The following is an 18,958-nucleotide window of genomic DNA, read 5'->3' as shown; positions in this document are numbered from 1 at the left end:
TTTCAATATCTGTAATTTCTGTAGTTTTCAAAAAACAGTATTTTTGTAATAACACACAAGCGTAACTGACGAGTAGTACATGTCAGTGTTATAAGCTAAGTTTATTCCTTAAGTCACTGGAAAGGATTTAACATTGTACTCCATTTTTTTTAAAATAATTATTTGCCTCGTTGGAATACTAAAAAAAAAGGTTAAAAAAATTGTTTGCTAAAATTGCACGTACTTTACTAGAAAAAATACTATTTTTCTTGTTGAATACCAAATCTTGTAAAATTTAGGATCATTATAAGAGGATCTTACTGAATTGCATTGCAGACAACTGAATTAAATTAAAAGAACAACAAAAAAATAATTATAGAGCAGCTTATAAAAGTTTTCTATAAACCATTTTTTTATAATTATATCCTCTACTTTAGATTTAAATGTCAGAGAGACTAGAAAAAGTTAAATGTTACTTATTTATATGTTTTTAAGAACAATAAATAGGATTCATAAAAGCATTACGTTTAACAATATTTATAATGAAATATACCTCCACTGTCTGTTCGTTTTAGCGCACCATCCTTCGAAGGACAAAGTTCACATCTCTAGAAAAAGGGAAAAACTCAATGGCATTAAAATCATACAAAATATTACAATATAGAAAAACAATACTCAGTTCAGTAATACTAATAACAGCACGATACAGTAGTAAGGCAATTATGAATTCAATTTGCAAAAATACACCCTACATTACAAACGAAGAAATATTTAACCTAAATTTGCCTACAATGTGTTTTGTGATTCAAACAACATTTATTTAATTGTACTGCATTTTTTTTTTCAAAATTTTACCTTTCTTTTATTTCTCATGATTGAATAGCAACATCAAAATTTACTGTCATTTGTACACAGATAACAGGAATCAGAGCAACACAACAAAAAATCAGCCGTTGAGATATGTAGAGCCAGTGTATTGAGGAAGTCTGTAAATGATTTTGAATATTTCTCTCCCTTTTCTGATTATTCTTTTTAAATTCCACCTTTATTTTTCTTGACAGCAATTTAGCAGTACAAATCCGAAGGCGCAAACTAAAATTTAGACAATAAATAAAAATAAATAAAAGACAAAAAATTTATTTAAGGGGAAATTATTTTTAAAAAAATATGAGATATAATTTTACATAAAAAAAGGAAGAAAAAAATTTATAATATATTTGGATTTGTTTAAAAGATTAATCACTTTTTTCTGACATACAAAAGTCATTAAATATGTCCATTAGGTTAATTAATTATCAGAACTTATTCATTACTATATATAAATATTAAAATTTAAATGATTATATTTAAATTTCTTGTACATACATATTGAGTTCATGTTAAATATGAAGTAATAAAAAAATAAAGTATAAACTAATAAAAAAAAATTTACCAAGCAATTAAAGCAAAGCACGAGTCAAATTAAACATACATATAAGAAAACATTAAAATAAAAATTAAAAAGAAATTATAATTAAAAACAAAAAGCAATAAATAAAGAGAGGCAAGTAATTTTTATAAAAATTAACAAGAAATTATTAAGAAATAACTTTAAAAAACTTTTAACTCCATATAATATATATATTTTAAAATGCAGAAAATTTCAATAACTAGTTATATTCATTGAATAACAAAAAAAAATGCACCATTAACACTACATAAATAAAACATACAAAACCTAGAATATAAGTCATAAAGGACTACCATAATCCCTGTGGCAGAATTTTTTCGGGCTTTCTACGACAAACTTCCCTAGCATTAGTAATATATTTTTGTTTAAGATACCTTTAATTATAACAATTACAAAATTAAAGTAACAGAAACGTTGTGTTTACAGAAGATAGTATAGAATAAAAACATATAGAAAATTTTAATTGTAAAAGTAATAATTTTTTAATTGTAATATTATTGGCATTTTTTCGCATTTTGTAGGTGGAAAAATACCCTACCATTTCTAATTTTGTAAATCATTACAAAATTTAAAATTCATAAATAAATTAAAAGATAGTAAATTAAAACTTGTACATAAATTAAAAATCGTAAAATTCATGAATTCTAAAATAAAGATAGACTGTAAAATCATGCAAATGGGACTAAAATCTTTCTGCAAAAACTCTCTAACGTTCTGCAACAATTTTGCCGTGTCACCGCTATTCTGCCACGGGGTTATTAATATTAATAAAATTTTATTCTGAATTCATTAAATTATTCGTAAAATAAAGTATGCATACAGATAATACAAAGAATAAGACTTACAACTCTAGCGCTTCTTTCTTGAGATTCACATTTTCTACAAAACCAAGGTCCTGTTGGCACTTGCACTATTCCATAACAGGCTGCAATAAAAATAAGTTCATTTAAATCTTTTAAACAATATGCAAAGAAAAATGTATCTAACAACCACAATAGCTAACTATTTTAAATAAAAAAAAGTGTTTATCTACTTGGCAAAAGATATTTTTATTTTGGCATATTTTTTAGTTATTTTAAAATAATGAATTTTAAAATTAAAAACTAATTGAAAGCATTTACAATAATATGACTTCTTTAAATCACATAGGCTTTAGGCTTTTAAATATTTGCAAAAAGTCACATGATCACAAATTCATTATAATTGTTAAGGGAAGATTCCTAAATATGTACCGGTGTACCTACCCTAATATGGCAACTAATTTTTCCCACTTGATGTCAGTATAGATATTTATTTTAATTTTATCAAAATTACAAGAACTAGGTAGAGGCGTTTGGCAACTTGATGAACTTTTGGATTGAACGAGTATTGATCCAGAAATATCATCATCTCATTATATATAAACTAAAAGCTTACATCACCTGGAATTTAGTATTTATAGCTTCAATGAGAACACTATTTAATGCTGTAGGCATGTGATTGCAGGACGAAGAAATTATCTGAATTTTTTTTCCTCATTGTGCAGATGTTTTGTTTTTTAGTACAGTAGGGAACCGATTATCCGGAACAATCGGGACCATTGCTATTCCGGATAACTGATTTTTCCGGTTTTCTGAATCACTACAAAAATCCGTTTTTTTTTATTGTTAAACCCAACTAAAAAAAATACATTTTGGAAATAATCTTAAAAAAAAAAAAAAAACAATGAAGTAATACACTAATGATTATTTCCAAAATGATGGTAAGGCAAACATCTTTCTAAAAAGAAAGAAAAATCCTAAAATCTTATGAGGGGGAAAAAAAATTTTTTTTTTTAAATGGCGGGAAAATGTATCAAATTTCGTTCCGGTTTTTTGGTTTTCCGGATAACGGGTTCTGTACTGTACTTAGTTTTTCTTGTACATAGAAGAGAATTAAAAAACTGTCATTTTTATGTCAAAAAGTAACGTTTATAAAATTTTTAAAAGGAAAAATAAATTTATTTAATGAAATTTTTCTCATGAATATATAAAAGAATATTGATGAGAAGTTTTTCTCATAAATATACAATGAAAAAAATTACATATTTCTCCTTATTCTCATAATGGGAGTGGTCATTTCATAAAAAAATTAATAAAAACCACGAAATCTATAGCAATTACTAAAAACGGTTTGTAGATAAAACCACATGCAATAATGAAAAAATCCTGCAAATTGGGCGGATCAAAAAGGGGTTAATTAAATAAACGATTAGAGATTCACGTTTTGGGATAAATAATATCGTTTATAACAACAACAACAAAAATTTTAAAAAGTGAAAATCAGATAGGATATTTGCTGAAAAATTTAAGGACAAAATCGTTGAATCGGAAACGATAAAATCACTGCGTCAAATAGTGAATTAGCAACCAAATGGACAAAATTTTTTCACTATCACTATTTCACTAGTAGCTTAAAAAGATAACAAATATTTAGTAATACTTACATCAAAAACTATCTAACGTAAGTAATCATAACTTTTAAGCGGACATTTTCATAAGTAACATGCTACCAGTAGCAAAACTACTGTATTGCCTTTTTTTTGTAATTAGTAGTAAAGGTTTTTTTTTTTTTAAAGTAGTGTCGTACGTAAAGTAAAAAAAAAAAAAAAAAAAAAAAAAGAAACAGTTTGTAGTAGAAATGAAATGAATATTTGGCCCTTTTGCTAAACGTTTGGCAAAGAACTTTTTGGAAAAGTATTTTTCAACAGCTTATTTTTTGTTGGGAACTTAGATTAGACTGTTGACGTGCGGTCCACAAAAGCTTCTGAACACTGTTAGACAAATAATAGAAGTTAAAAGGTATGAGGTTCGATTTTCCGTCGTCGATCTCATGCATTCAACTTGCGTCGCGACGTCATGGTCTGCGGGGATCGGCCAGTTTATTTTCATTTGCTGTTGGTCGTTCTTGCGTGGATCTTGATGTCACCTGCTATCTGTATTTAAGCTTCTGTAGAAGCAGATCATTTTGTATTCTTTCTTTTCGTCACTCTGTTTGTGACATTCTTTATTACTAATGTTTTTAAATAAACTCATTTATTCAGAAACTTCGTTTCTCTTTTATTGTTGACATGACAAATATGATATTCTGCGAGAATCTCGGCTGTCAAGGTTATGGGCCGAGTTTATGGCATAACCGGGATTCATGTTCTATCGTCCTGAATATCTAGTTTTGCATTAGCCTGGATTTAGCCGAGTCTTTCTCAACTTCAAATGGAGAATCTTAAAGATGGGGGCCGCTCCCGCCCGCCAAATTTGCAAAGTGAATCGTCAGCTTAAATCATAAGTTTGCTATGGAGTACTTCAAGGTGCTGTTGATTTGAAAAATAATACCACATTTAAGAAAATATGATGCTTCTAAAGAATTTTTCTCCAGTTGACAAAACTAACAGTAAGAATTTATTTAAAGAATTTTAGACCGGAATTTTAAGTCGGCACATCCAAATTTGATGGCTACTGCTACAGATTACGAAGTTTGGTAACTAGTATAGAACGAGCAGCGATACTCCCTTTTGCTTTTAAAGAACCTTTAAGTCATAATTGCTTCATCATGGAATCTTCGAACCTGCATATAGATTTCCTAAATTCGTCAAATTGGAGTACGTGGAAAGAAAATATGAAAGTAATCCTCATGGACCGAGGAGTGTGGAGTTTTATCTCCAAAACTGAGCCTGCCCTACCTTCAAAAGCAAGTCGAAAAGAAAGTCAAGAATACCTCTGGAGACGGGACAAAGCGTACACGTCAATATTTCTTAGTGTGGAACCTGAATACCGAAGTCTGATCTCGGCGACAATGGATGGTGCTGAAGCTTGGGAAATTTTAAAACAACATTTTGAGCCGACTACGAGAGCGAGAGTTATTCAACTCCTAGACCAGTTCTTCGACCTGAAATACACCCCAGGAGAAGAGGTTGGAATATTCGCTGCAAGATTAAAGAACCTGGTTTCTCAATTGAAAGAAGCAGGACATCCTGTCGACGACCTATACCAAGGATTCCAACTTATAAGATACTTACCCAAGGACTTTCAAGGTATAGTTCAGATTATTTATAGATGGGAGGACACTAAATTTAAATTTAAGAACATTTTAGACGAATTACTTTTGGAGGAGAGTAGACTTAAGCAACTTAATTTTGATTTAAATAATGTTAGTGATATTGCTTATAATGTTAATTCAAGTTTTAATGAAAAGTTAAGCATAACTAATAAGTTTAAATCTGGTTCTTCTAATAGTAAGGGAAATTTAGAATCTGCTAATATTAAGTCTAAATCCAAAACTAGTTGTGATAAATCTAAGATAGGACCTTGTTATCGTTGTAACAAATATGGTCATTTAATATCAGATTGTAAGCAAAAATTAAGGTGTAATTCAAAGAGTATAAAGAGTAAATTTAAACAAAATGCAAGTGATAATTCTTATTGTAATGTAACTACAAATGTTTTAGATAATAGTCTTTATATTGTTGAAGCAAATGTTGGCAATGTGAGTCATGAAATTGAAAAAGAAAGTTGGCTTTTTGACACTGCCGCTTCAACACATTTTTGTAATAATTTGGATTTATTCTTTGAATATGAAACTGTAGAAAATGCTTCTATGTCTTTAGCCATAGGTGACATTGAGAGCCCAATTTTAGGTATTGGAAAGGTGCAATTTTTTAATAAGTTAAATGGTAAAATGCACAGAGTAACTTTACAAAATGTCATGTATTCTCCTAAACTTAGAAGAAATCTTATTTCTGGTTCTGTAATAGAGAAAGCTGGAGGTTATTTTGTGGGTGTCAAAAATTGTATTTCTGTGTATAATCGGGTAAATGAGAAGATTTTCTATTGTAAAAGATTTAATGGCTTGTATTATTTTAAACCTAATGCCTATACAAAGCCTGATAAAGATTTAGTTATTGACAGAAGTGTTAGTGACGCGAATGAACAATTGTTTAACGTATCTGTTCAGACAAATGATTTAGACATCTGGCATTTAAGGTACTGCCACATAAATTGTGATTATATAATTCAAACAAGTAAAAATTCTAGTGTGAAAGGATTACCTAATCTCAATTTTTTAGACAATAATTGTATAGAATATAAATTAGCTAAATCTAAAAGAATTTCGTTTAAACCAATTTTAAGTATAAGGTCTAAGAAACCTTTGGAACTTTTACATGTGGACGTATGTGGTCCAATGCCAGTCATTTCACATGGTGGAAGTCGGTACTTTCTTTCTATCACTGACGATTTTTCGAGAAAAGTTACTACTTTTCCCATTAAAAGGAAATCTGATGTTTTTTATTGTTTCATAAGATTTCAAAAGCGAACTGAAAGATTTTTAAACTGTAAAATTGTAAATGTTAGAACTGATAATGGCATGGAATTTTGCCATAAAGAATTTAGTGATTTTCTTGAGAATGAAGGTATAAGAGCTGAGCGTACTAACGCTTATACGCCAGAGCAAAACGGTGTTAGTGAACGCTATAATTTAACTGCCTTAGATAATGTAAAAGCAATGCTAAAATCTAGTAAAATAGGAGATGCGTTTTGGGCTGAAGCTTTACTATGTTTTACTTACACTTTTAATAGAATTTGTCATAAAAACCAAATTAAAACTCCCTTTGAATTGTATAGTGGAAGAAAGCCATCAGTCACTCATTTGAAAACATTTGGTTGTTTAGCATTTGTGGGTCAACCAAAACAGTTGCGTAATAAATTTCAAATGAGAGCTAAATAAGGGATTATGTTAGGATATGCAATGCATACGAAGGGTTATAGAATTTGGATTAAAAACGAAAGGAAACTTGTAGAAACAATAAATGTTCGTTTTGACGAAAGTGTAATTGGTGTGGAAGCTGTACTGGGCACCAAATTCATTAAACGCAATTTTGCTAGTTTTATACCGGAACGTCCCGATTTGGGCGGAAGTTCTTCAGATGAAGACATAGGTAATTCAAGCTTAAAACCCGATTTAATTCCGTGTAAAAACATTTCATGGATTAGAAAAGCTGTACCCCGTCCAGATAATAGTCGAACTGATATTTATTATAACATTGAAGGAGTAAATATGAGATTAAGATCCTATAAAGATGTAGAAAATTATTGCAACAGCAATAATATTAAGTATGATAAGGATTTATTTAATTTCAGTGGGAAAAATGCTTTTTCGGGTAAAGTTTCAAATTTTCAGGTTAATCATAATATAAAACATGAAGCAAATCATATTGAAATAAAAATTCCTAAAAGTTATAAAGACTGTTTAAAATCCCCACAAATTAAAAATTGGGAATTAGCTATGTCTGACGAGATTACTACTATGAAAGAAAGAAAAGTTTGGGATTTGGTACCAACTCCTAAAAATAAAAGAATTTTGGGAAGCCGTTGGGTTTATACAACTAAAGTAAATGAGAAGGGGGAAATTGTAAGATACAAAGCACGTTTAGTTGCCCAAGGATTTAAACAAATAAGAGGTGAAAGTTATGATGAAGTATTTAGTCCTGTGGTTAATTTTGTTCTTGTAAGAATGTTTTTCACAATATTAGTTTGTATGCTAGGATGGTATCATTCCCAATTAGATATAAAGTGTGCTTACCTTTACGCAAATTTGAATGAGGATGTATTTATGTATCAACCTCAAGGTTTTGTTCATTTAAATAAACAAGACCACGTCTGTCATTTAAAGAAAGCTATTTATGGACTCAAGCAAAGTGGTCGAGAGTGGTTTTTTGAACTGGATAATACACTTGAAAATTTAAAGTTTTTAAGATTGAAGTGGTGTAATTGTACATATGTATATAAAAATGTAATTCTTATAATTCATGTAGATGACATAATTATTTTTGCTAAAACAAAAAATGAAGTAGATAGTGTTATTAAACTTTTAGGTGATAATTTTGATTTAAAAATTTTGGGTAATACTCGTAAGTTGTTAGGTGTTGAATTTGTTCAAAAGGATGGTGAGATGTTAATACATCAAAAGAGTTACATCCAAAAAGTTTGTAAAATGTTTTCTAGCTTTAAATTTCCTTTGTCATCGTTGCCGATTACTAAGGGTAACTTATTATCAAAAGCTGACTGTCCATCTTCTAAAAACGAAGTGGATGAAATGGCGAAATTGCCGTTTCGGAGCATTTTGGGTTGTTTGGCTTATATAGCTCATCGCACAAGACCGGATATATCCTATGCGGTAAATATATTATCACAATTTCAAGAAAACCCAGGTTTAAAACACTGGAATACTTTATTAAGATTATTAGGTTATGATCAAAATACTCAAGATTATTTCTTCAAATTGTCAAATATTGAAGAATTAAATGTTAATTGTTACTGTGACTCAGATTTCGCTACTAACAGGGATGACAGAATATCAGTAGGTGGTATAATATTGTTTTTAGATAAAACTCCGATATTCTGGAAAACTTTCAAACAAAAATGTGTGAGTCTATCTACAATGGAATCAGAATATGTGACTTTATCTGACGCTGCCAAAGAGGTAATGTGGATCAAGCGAATAATAGATGAGTGTAGAGAATTAAATTTAGAGGACATAAATTTAAGTGATTGTATTATATTTAGTGACAATCAATCTGCAATTGATTTTTCTCATTCACCTATTGAAAATAGTCGAACGAAACACATCGACGTAAGGTATCATTTTTTAAGAAATTTAATTTATGATAAATTTTTTGCTGTAAAGCACGTTAGGAGTTAATTTAATTTAGCGGATATTTTTACAAAACCTTTAACAAAATTAGAAGTGGAAAATTTTTGTTCAAAAGTATTTGTGAAAGTTTAATCTTTTGGGTGGTTTCAGGACTGAAACAGCTTAAGTATTAGTTTAAGGAAATTAAATATTTCTTTAGTTTATTGAGGATTTTGATAAACTGTATATGTGTGTTTTTTTGTAAAAGTTGAAGGCATGAGAGGGGGCCGCATGTTAGACAAATAATAGAAGTTAAAAGGTATGAGGTTCGATTTTCCGTCGTCGATCTCATGCATTCAACTTGCGTCGGTGACGTCATGGTCTGCGGGGATCGGCCAGTTTATTTTCATTTGCTGTTGGTCGTTCTTGCGTGGATCTTGACGTCACCTGCTATCTGTATTTAAGCTTCTGTAGAAGCAGATCATTTTGTATTCTTTCTTTTCGTCACTCTGTTTGTGACATTCTTTATTACTAATGTTTTTAAATAAACTCATTTATTCAGAAACTTCGTTTCTCTTTTATTGTTGACATGACAAATATGATATTCTGCGAGAATCTCGGCTGTCAAACACAATCTAAAAAAATTTTGAATCGCACATTTGAGTTGCCACTTTTTGACGAGCTCAATTTACATAGATACTATTATAGATCTACGTTCTATTATTCTATCATAGATCAATTACTTTTTCCACCATAATTGCTAGGGAATTTGGCATGCCTTTTTTTAAAAAAAAAAACAATACTTTTAATATGATATTAAGATACACGAATTTCGAATATTCACTTTTTGTCTTGCTTTACTTTTGCCAATTTCATCTTAAATCCAAGTGATTCTTTATCCTTCTTTATCTAGTTTGTTTATAAATTTCATTATGTGGTTTTTAAAATTCTGATACATTTAACACGAAATAACAACAACTTGTAAGTTTTAAATTGTGCATTTAATATTTTATACATTTTCATTGCGTCCTTTTTAACTTTCTTTATTTACGCCTATTTCATCATAAAACAAAATGATTTTTTTAATAAACTTTTTTTTGAAAGTCAGTTTTTGCTACACTTTTCCATGTGATTTGAAAATGCCAAATTTTTACTTATAGATCATTACGACGCATTTAAATAATCACTTTGTGACACGCTTTGTTCATATCGATTTCTCGTAAATACAAGTCGCTTTTCACTTATTTTTTTGGTTGTCATTTCCACTTGGTTTTAAAAAATCTAAATTTTACTACAATATGCAAATTTAAATAAGGCTTTTACTTTTTGATTTACTTGATTTTTTGATTTAAATTACTTCTTGACACACTTTGTTTGTGCTGATTTTATCGTAATTCAAGTTTTTTTTGCCCTTGATTTTGACGAGCGCATTATCACTTTTTGATAGAATTTTGTGTCGAATTTCATCATCAATCTAATTTATTCTTCTGGCAATTAGAGCCATATATTCGGATATTTTAAAACAATGTAAAACAGATTTTCAATATTTTAATACAATGTAACTGCAACGTGAAGAATTCGAGAGGTGTCAGAAAACATCGATTTTTAAGCTGCTCACTGTTTGTAATTTTTTTAAAACATTTTTTGTAACTTCGGTGATTTTTTACAGGGAAAAAAAAAACGAAAAAGAAAAGTTTTCCTAATTAAATTTCATGAAACCACTAATAATTCAAGAAATAGAAATAATGTTTGATGTATAATACGAAATAAATAATGAATCTTATTTTGGTTTATGGTTTTATTTTATTCTTGGTTTTTGTTTAAACCCTATAAATTTTCCTGAATTAAAATATTTAATTTGAATTTATATTACTAATCAAAATATGTATTTATTGATTTAGTTCTTATATTTTAAATCTGAGCGGATTAAATTTTTTTTTTAAAGTTTGAATTTATTTTAAAATGAATTTTGAACTAAGTGATATGACAAAAAAACCTTTTTCTTTTATCCAATTTTTATATTTTTTTTAATTTATCAACTTTGATAAAAAGAAAAATTTCCTTTTTAAAAAAAAAAAGTATTAATTTTTTTGATTTTCAAATGAATTTTAATAATTAAAAGTATTTAATTTTTTAAAAATATTACTGATTAATTCCAGGTTTACTAATAAAAAAAATTGGAGTTTATGCTTAAATAAAAATTTTGTTATTTGTCATTAATGTGTATAATTATGTGTGCGGCCATTTCTTATCCTACCTGCTGTGCAAGTAGCCCATTCACTCAAAAAGTTTGTGCACCCCTATACATTATTAGAAATAGTTTTGATTAGAAATAGTTGAAAACCTGTTAATTTATATTCTGAAAAAAAAATATATATATACACATTTTGAAACTAGATTTGTACTTTATACTAAAACATGAATTTTGTTCTGTTGATTTCATTTTTTTAAAATTACATTTAGGCAAGTCAATTTCGTCATTTATTCAATACTGTTTTGTTTTAAGGATTGTACACTTTGCTGTTGCTTTTTTTCGTTTTTGCTATTTTTTGTTTTAATTATAGAGCACCATTTTAACGGGGTGTTTCTAATAATTTTCATTCTTTTATTATCACTTTTTCTCATATGGTAAGACAAATAATCAGTAACACAGAAAACTATGATTCTCAAAGTTAAAGTTATATTTCAGAACTGAGAAGAAAAAAAATTTATTAACCTTTTGATTACAACACAGAATTTTTTAAAGAGCGTTTCTAATGAACATTATTCTTTTATGGTCACTTTTTTCTAAAAAATGCAGAAATTTGAAAAGTTAATTTGAGATTTTTAGCATAAAATTTTTTGTTTAAAAATTAAGAACAATTTTTGTTTCGGTTTTTATTTAGTTTTTTCCGTTTTAAAACACTTTTCTTATACATGTAGATACAACTTAGAGGGTAACTATTAGAGTTGGGCAAAACGAATCATCAAAGTGATTTGAATCAATAGAATCAGTCTACTTAGGTGATTCAAATCATTTACTGACTCGAACCTCCTGTTGATTCCAATCACTAACTGCTTCAAATCAGTGTGTGGTTCAATAATAAATTTGATAAAAATGATTGATTCACAATTTCCGGCAGTATTCATATGCTTTAATATCATTTTATTGTCTTTAGAAAAGCATGATTATTATAATTATCCCTCGTATTTGCCTTTCTGTTGAAGGGAGGGTTCAAAATTATCTTTTTAATTTTAATACAAATATAGTGCAAAAAATATTAAGATGAGACCCTGCTCGCTGCATTCACCAATCCTCGGAATTGCTTTTGTAGTTCCTTCAAATGGCTTTTTTAATACTAACACATTTTAGTCTAATTGTTTATGAATAGTGGTACATTTTTTTATATAAATTCTCTGAAACTTCTGATTCATAACCTTTTTGGAGGGCAGCAAAAATTTTTTTTTGCTTTAGCACCTATATAAGGATATTATTACCACAATTAATTAAGCATCCTTAGCGCCAGGGTTGGGGTTTTGGACGTCCTAAACTGGTTTTGGACAGGACACGTGGGTTTTACTGTCTTAAACTGGGTTTTACTGTCCTAAACTGGGTAAAACTGTCCTAAACTGGGTAATACTGTCCTAAACTGTCTTAAAGTGTCCAAAACCTTGAACTTTGGTAAAAGGTAAAAATTCTATAGGTGTAACCATTGTACACATAATAATTACATGTATCAATAAATATTTGATATTTTTTATACAATTTACTATAACTTATTAAAAGAAAATAATATAATATAATAGGAAAAGGTTTAAAATTTTTGAAGCTCCACAATTCAGTGAACAACAAAAGTGAATACCTAATCCTTTAAATATAACTATGCTTTTAATACTGATAAATAATATTTTTGCATAAGGATAAATATGGCAATATTAAAAATAATAATTTTTCTTTAAAAAAAATAATAAATTTGTTCAAAAATTAAACTTTTATTTTTCACAATATTTATTTAAAAAAATTTGATTATTTCTGCATCACGGGATGATAAAAAAGACATCTATTTAAAAAAAAAATTGCTTTTAAATATAAATACATTAGTTTAAATTGAAAATACAAAATAACTGAAAAATGCATTAACAGTTTTGAAGGGCATAACATCAGTTTCAGTTACTGACACTGGTGATGTATCACCCCTATGCTAAAAGAATTGAACATGAATGAAATAAAAGCATTCTTGAATAGTACTATAAATAAATAAACCTGTTTATGACGAACCAAGCACTTAGTCCCTAATATTTTAACCTGTATGGCAAGGTCAAACTTCAGTTATGTACTATTGAATGAGAGGACCAATTAAACTTGATTACTGATTAATCTTCCTTTGTTTAAATTGAAGAGTCAAACAATATTAATAAAACATTATACTTTTAAAAACATATATTCTCTAGTATATTTAATTATCAATATGTTATTAGTTCTATGTTTATTTTACCTCTTAAATATTGTTCAGAAAAAATTGTGACATAATTTGAGTAAAAGGGTTCTGGACAGTTTAAGACAGTTTTGGACAAAGGGGTTTTGGACAGGATGGTTTAAACCGTGGATTAATCCATTCTGTTTCGGATCACTGATTCTCATGAAGCGTTTCAGAACACTGATTCAAATTATGTGATTCATGTCATATGATTTGGATCACTATACGAATCAAGTGATTCAAATCAGGGATTCGAATCATGTCACTATTCGAATCAAGAGATTGAGATTTCAGATCAGTGATACATATCTAGCGATTTGGATCATTGATTCTTATGAAGTGATTCGGATCACTGATTCATATCATGCGATTTGCATCTCTGATTTGTGTCATACAATTTAGATTACCATTTGAATCAAATGATTCAGATCACTAATTCGAATCATGCACTTCAGATCATTATTCGAATCATGCTATTCGAATCAATAATTGAACCAAGCTATTCGAATCACTGGTTCTTATTAAGTATTTCAGATAACTGATTCTTATGAAGTGATTCAGATCACTAATTCAAATCAAGCCATTCAAGTCACGTGTCTTGGATCATCTACTCCCAGGAAGTGATTTAGATCACTGATTCAAATCGTGTGAATTAGATCAATATTAGAATCAAGTGATTCAAATCATGAATTTCATATCATTATTCGAATAAAGTGATTCAGATCACTGATTCGAATCATGCGATTCAGAACAATATTTGAGACAATCGATTTAAATCATGCGTTTCGGATCACTGATTCTTAGGAATTGATTAGGAACACTAATTCGATTTACATAATTTAGATCAATATTCAAATCTAGCGATTTAGATCAATGATTCGAATCATGCGATTTAGAACACTATTTGAAGCAAGTAGTTCACAACACCGATAATCAAGCAATTCAAATCAAGGGTTTCAGACCAGTTATTCCCATGAAGCGATTCGGATTCCTGATCTGAATTATTCGATTTGGATTCAGATCAGTAATTTGAGTAGAATGTTTTGGATCAAGGAATGTTTTGTTTCAAATCAAGTGATTTGGATCTTAATTCTGTTCAAGTAATTTGATTACTAGATCGAATTACATGACTTAATTAATGACTTAACTGTGAATCATGAGATTGAATCAAATGCTTCAAAAATCTATTCAGCTTAAATTCTAAGAACATTTGACTTACCTAGAACTCTTTTTTCCAGAACAAAATGTTGATAGAAAAAAAGTTATAATAAACGAATAGTTTATCTGAAACGCTCTGTTAAAAAGTGTTACATTAAAAACAAAAAAATAGCAAAAATGGTACATAAAAATCATTCTGAATTCTTAGAACTAACAGTTTTTTTAAAGTTTTAAACACTGGAAAACAAGAACAATCGCACTGCCTAAACAGGCATACGTCAACATTTTCTTCAAATATGTTACTAAGTTTACTGATAAAAAAAGTTAACGCTCAGAACTATGATGCTTAAATAAATATTACTATATATTCCGTCAGCGTTTCTAAATATGCGTGTGGACCTTTGTTATTCAAGTGGCCATTCAGTCAAAAAGGTTGTACACCCATGCAAAGTCAAATTACATTCATGAACATTTTCTTCAAATATGTTACTAAGTTTACTGATAAAAAAAGTTAACGCTCAGAACTATGATGCTTAAATAAATATTACTATACATTCCGTCAACGTTTCTAAATATGCGTGTGGAACTTTGTTATTCAAGTGGCCCTTCAGTCAAAAAGGTTGTACACCCATGCAAAGTCAAATTACATTCATGAACATTCTCTTCAAATATGTTACTAAGTTTACTGATAAAAAAAGTTAACGCTCAGAACATTGATGCTTAAATAAATATTACTATATATTCCATCAACGTTTTTAAATATGCGTGTGGACCTTTGTTAGTCAAGTGGCCCTTCAGTCAAAAAGGTTGTACACCCACGCAAAGTCAAATTACATTCATGATTTATAATCCATCATCGCCATTCATATTTACATGATTTAAGATCGCACAGCATGTTTTGTATTTTCACAATTCTATATCAAAAATCAGCAGAATTCATATTCGCATGATTTTAAATTCAAACATTGAGATTCATATTCACACAGTTTTAAAACCAAATATTGATACTAGTATTCATGCGATTTATAAATCTTAAATCGAGATTTGAACTCACACAATTTAAGTAAATAAATAAAACCTTCCATCGATATTTTTATTGAACTGTTGATAACATTTGCATTATATTTTTCTTCTGCAAATTTCAGTTACTTATGAATTATTTAAAAAGTGCTTTTGCATATAACATTTTTGAATTTCTACTTTCAGATTTTTTTTAAAATCAAAACTCCCTGTGGTAAATATTAACAAGGAGTTTTATAATTAAAATATTTTTAAAGCAAATCTGTGATTTTCAAACAAATTTCACCATAACGGATTACAAGTTATCTTGCAGAGGTATTTGAGATATTGTATTAGTAGAAAGTTTCTCTTTTTATCTAAGTCTGACGATTAATATCTATATCTATCTAAAATAGATATCTAATTCAATTCTTTTCTCAACATTTTTTTTAAAAAAAAGGTGGCAATTTTTTCTTTAATTCCAATCAGTTTGCATAAAACCATCATAAGGGTCTGTTTAAAAAAAATTTAAATTTTTGTTTTTAGAATCTTTACGGTAGCAAATTTTTAATTTTTTAAATTCCTAATTTTTTAAAGAAATAAAATTCAAGGTATAAAATCATTGACAGGGGTCTGTCTAGGTTTTTCCGAGAGGTAGCTATTTTGTGATAATTTAGACATAATTTGTGAAAATTAAAAATACTAAAAAATCAGCACAAAAATATGGATTTATCGTTTCTTATGGGATAAAAAAATAAAATTTTAAGAAAAAGTATTTCAAGAAACTATCGCTTTTCCTACAGTTCAATTTGAGAAGGTACCACTAAATGGTAGTAAATTTAGCCCGGACAGACCCCGGATTGATTTAAAATGTTGAAATATAGTTACTGCTTAAGAACATATGGAAATTAATTAATTCTTCATAGAAAAAAAAGATGCATCATAACTTTATTGTTATCTATTAAAAATTATTAATTTTTCATGCAAAATATTTTTTGTAAGACTTTAGAAATATTTTGACTTCCTATAATGCTTTTTAATTTTATTTTTTAAGTGTAGCTTATCCATTTTATTTTAGCTTAACCAAAAGATTGCAATTAGACATTCTTCTTTAGAATCTTCAACATAACATTTCCATTTCAGTTAAGAACAGTGAAAAAAAAAATTCTTAGTTCTCTAATCATAGCATAATTATAGAGTAAACGATAATTAATTTCTAATAAATAATAAATTCGAACATTTAAAATCTTTGAATTATTTCAAATATTTGTAACAATAACTTTTAAATCAGGTTCTTCTAGATTCCTTTATATATTTGAAAAGGTATTTTTAATTATGTACCACTTTAGCATTTAAAAAAAATAATATTTCACACTGAATTAGTCCTTTTCTAAGCTTATAACTATAGTCATTTAATTGGTAAAAAATACACTAAACTGCACATTAAACTGAATTTGACCCTTTTTAATTTGTAGGGGACCTCTGAAATAGTGATAGCATATTTGATGGGTATTTAATGAAATATAAAACTTATTAATCATGTAACAATAAAATAAAAAAAGGGTTATTTTTAAATTTTAAATGAAAACATAAAATTAAATTTTAAGTTGTGGAAAAAAAATTGAACTTCTAAATTTCGTTAGATCTATCTGTTCAAAAAATTAAATATGCATTAAATAATAAAGATGAATGTTCGTTTTCTCCTAAGGAATCTCCCATTTAACACAAAATATTGTTCTGGAAAAACGAATTTGATGGGTTTTTCACGAAAAAAAAAACTTATTCATTTATAACAATAAAATAATAAACAATCCTAAATGAAAACACAAATTTAAATTTTAAGTTGTGGGGAAAAATTTCCCCTCTAAATTTGGTGTGATCTACATGTTCAAAATATTAAATATGCATTAAATATTAAAGAGGAATGTTCGTTTTCTCCTAAGGAATCTCTCATTTATCAGAAAATATTGTTCTTGAAAAACGTATTTGATGGGTTTTTCATGAAGAAAAAAAAAACTTATTAATTTATAACAATAAAATAATAAACAATCCTAAATGAAAACACAAATTTAAATTTTAAGTTGTGGGGAAAAATTTCCCCTCTAAATTTTGTGAGATCTACATGTTCAAAATATTAAATATGCATTAAATATTAAAGATGAATGTTCGTTTTCTCCTAAGGAATCTCCCATTTAACAGGAAATATTGTTCTTGAAAAACGTATTTGATGGATTTTTCATGAAGAAAAAAAACTAATTAATCTTATAACAATAAAATAATAAACAATCTAAATGAAAACACAAAATTAAATTTTAAGTTGTGGAGAAAAATTTCACCTCTAAATTTCGTGTGATCTACATGTTCAAAAAATTAAATATTAAAGATGAATGTTCGTTTTCTCTTAACGAATCTCCCATTTAACAGAAATTAACTAATAAAAATCCACTTAAAGCTTTATTTATAGTTATCAAATTTTTCATAAACATTCCCCCCCTTCCCCTCCAAGTAGATGGCGACAGCAGGTTTGCCCTTGTGCATAACTAATTATCTAATGGAAATACCACAAACTATAATGTTTTTTAAAACCTAATCTATATTGCAATAAAGCTAATTATTGATTACACTAACCTTGATGAACAGCAACATTACAACCTTGGCCATCACAATAAACAAGGGGGTTTTCAGCCCAACCACGCTCGTCAGAGCATACACAACATCCCCCAACCATCTCCTTCATTTTTAGTAAAAAGCCTAGGTGAAAAGAGTCATTTTCGCCGAATGCTGCATCTCTTTACGAAAAAGAGAGAGCACTCTCACATCAAATCCCCACAGTTTTAGAAAATATAATCGTAATGTAACAAATTAATCATAACAAAGAAGTCACTCCTAAATTAAACAGTTCTTTCATTCATCAAGAATAGCCGCGAAGAGGTGAGTTGAGAAAACAGCCGCAGACAATAAATAACCACTTTTGTTTCTTATCATCTTTAAAACAAAATATTCGAAAAAGAAATAATTATAATTAATAACAAAAATGTGGTTTCAAAATAAATAACAACTTTATTTCAACATAAGAAATTCTTTAAAAAAAAAAAAAAAAAATTTTAAATAATTTTGAAGGATAAAAATTTTTTTATGTTTTGAAAATTTTCTATAATAACTCATAACATAACTATAATATGTTAGCGTCTACAGTTAATTATTATTGATTATCTAAAAAATTAATTTTATGAATAGTTCTAGTTCTCTTATCTCAGCTCCAGCTCCATAA

General features: G+C 28.2%; 1 protein-coding gene across 9 annotated transcripts in view; it reads right to left on the bottom strand.

The window, feature by feature from the left end:
* LOC107438219 (uncharacterized) overlaps positions 1 to 18,958 on the bottom strand; it is a 42,778-nt gene that overhangs the window by 22,222 nt on the left and 1,598 nt on the right. For 3 of the 9 annotated variants that reach the window (XM_087164017.1, XM_043042501.3, XM_087164018.1), the window contains exons 1-3: positions 18,316 to 18,620; positions 2,275 to 2,354; positions 533 to 587 (exon numbers count right to left, since the gene is read on the bottom strand). In XM_087164017.1, coding sequence (XP_087020143.1) covers positions 533 to 587; positions 2,275 to 2,354; positions 18,316 to 18,424 — 244 coding nt within the window. In that variant the 5' untranslated portion in view covers positions 18,425 to 18,620. Of the gene's footprint in view, positions 1 to 532; positions 588 to 834; positions 1,072 to 2,274; positions 2,355 to 18,315; positions 18,621 to 18,958 lie in introns of those variants that run through there. The other 6 variants (XM_087164020.1, XM_087164022.1, XM_087164023.1 and 3 more) reach the window with 4 other exon arrangements.

The sequence above is a fragment of the Parasteatoda tepidariorum genome, chromosome 5, assembly GCF_982258835.1.
Source record: "Parasteatoda tepidariorum strain Cologne lab strain chromosome 5, Ptep-v5.0, whole genome shotgun sequence".
Lineage (NCBI taxonomy): Eukaryota > Metazoa > Arthropoda > Arachnida > Araneae > Theridiidae > Parasteatoda > Parasteatoda tepidariorum.
This window is presented reverse-complemented; position numbering and strand designations above follow the sequence as displayed.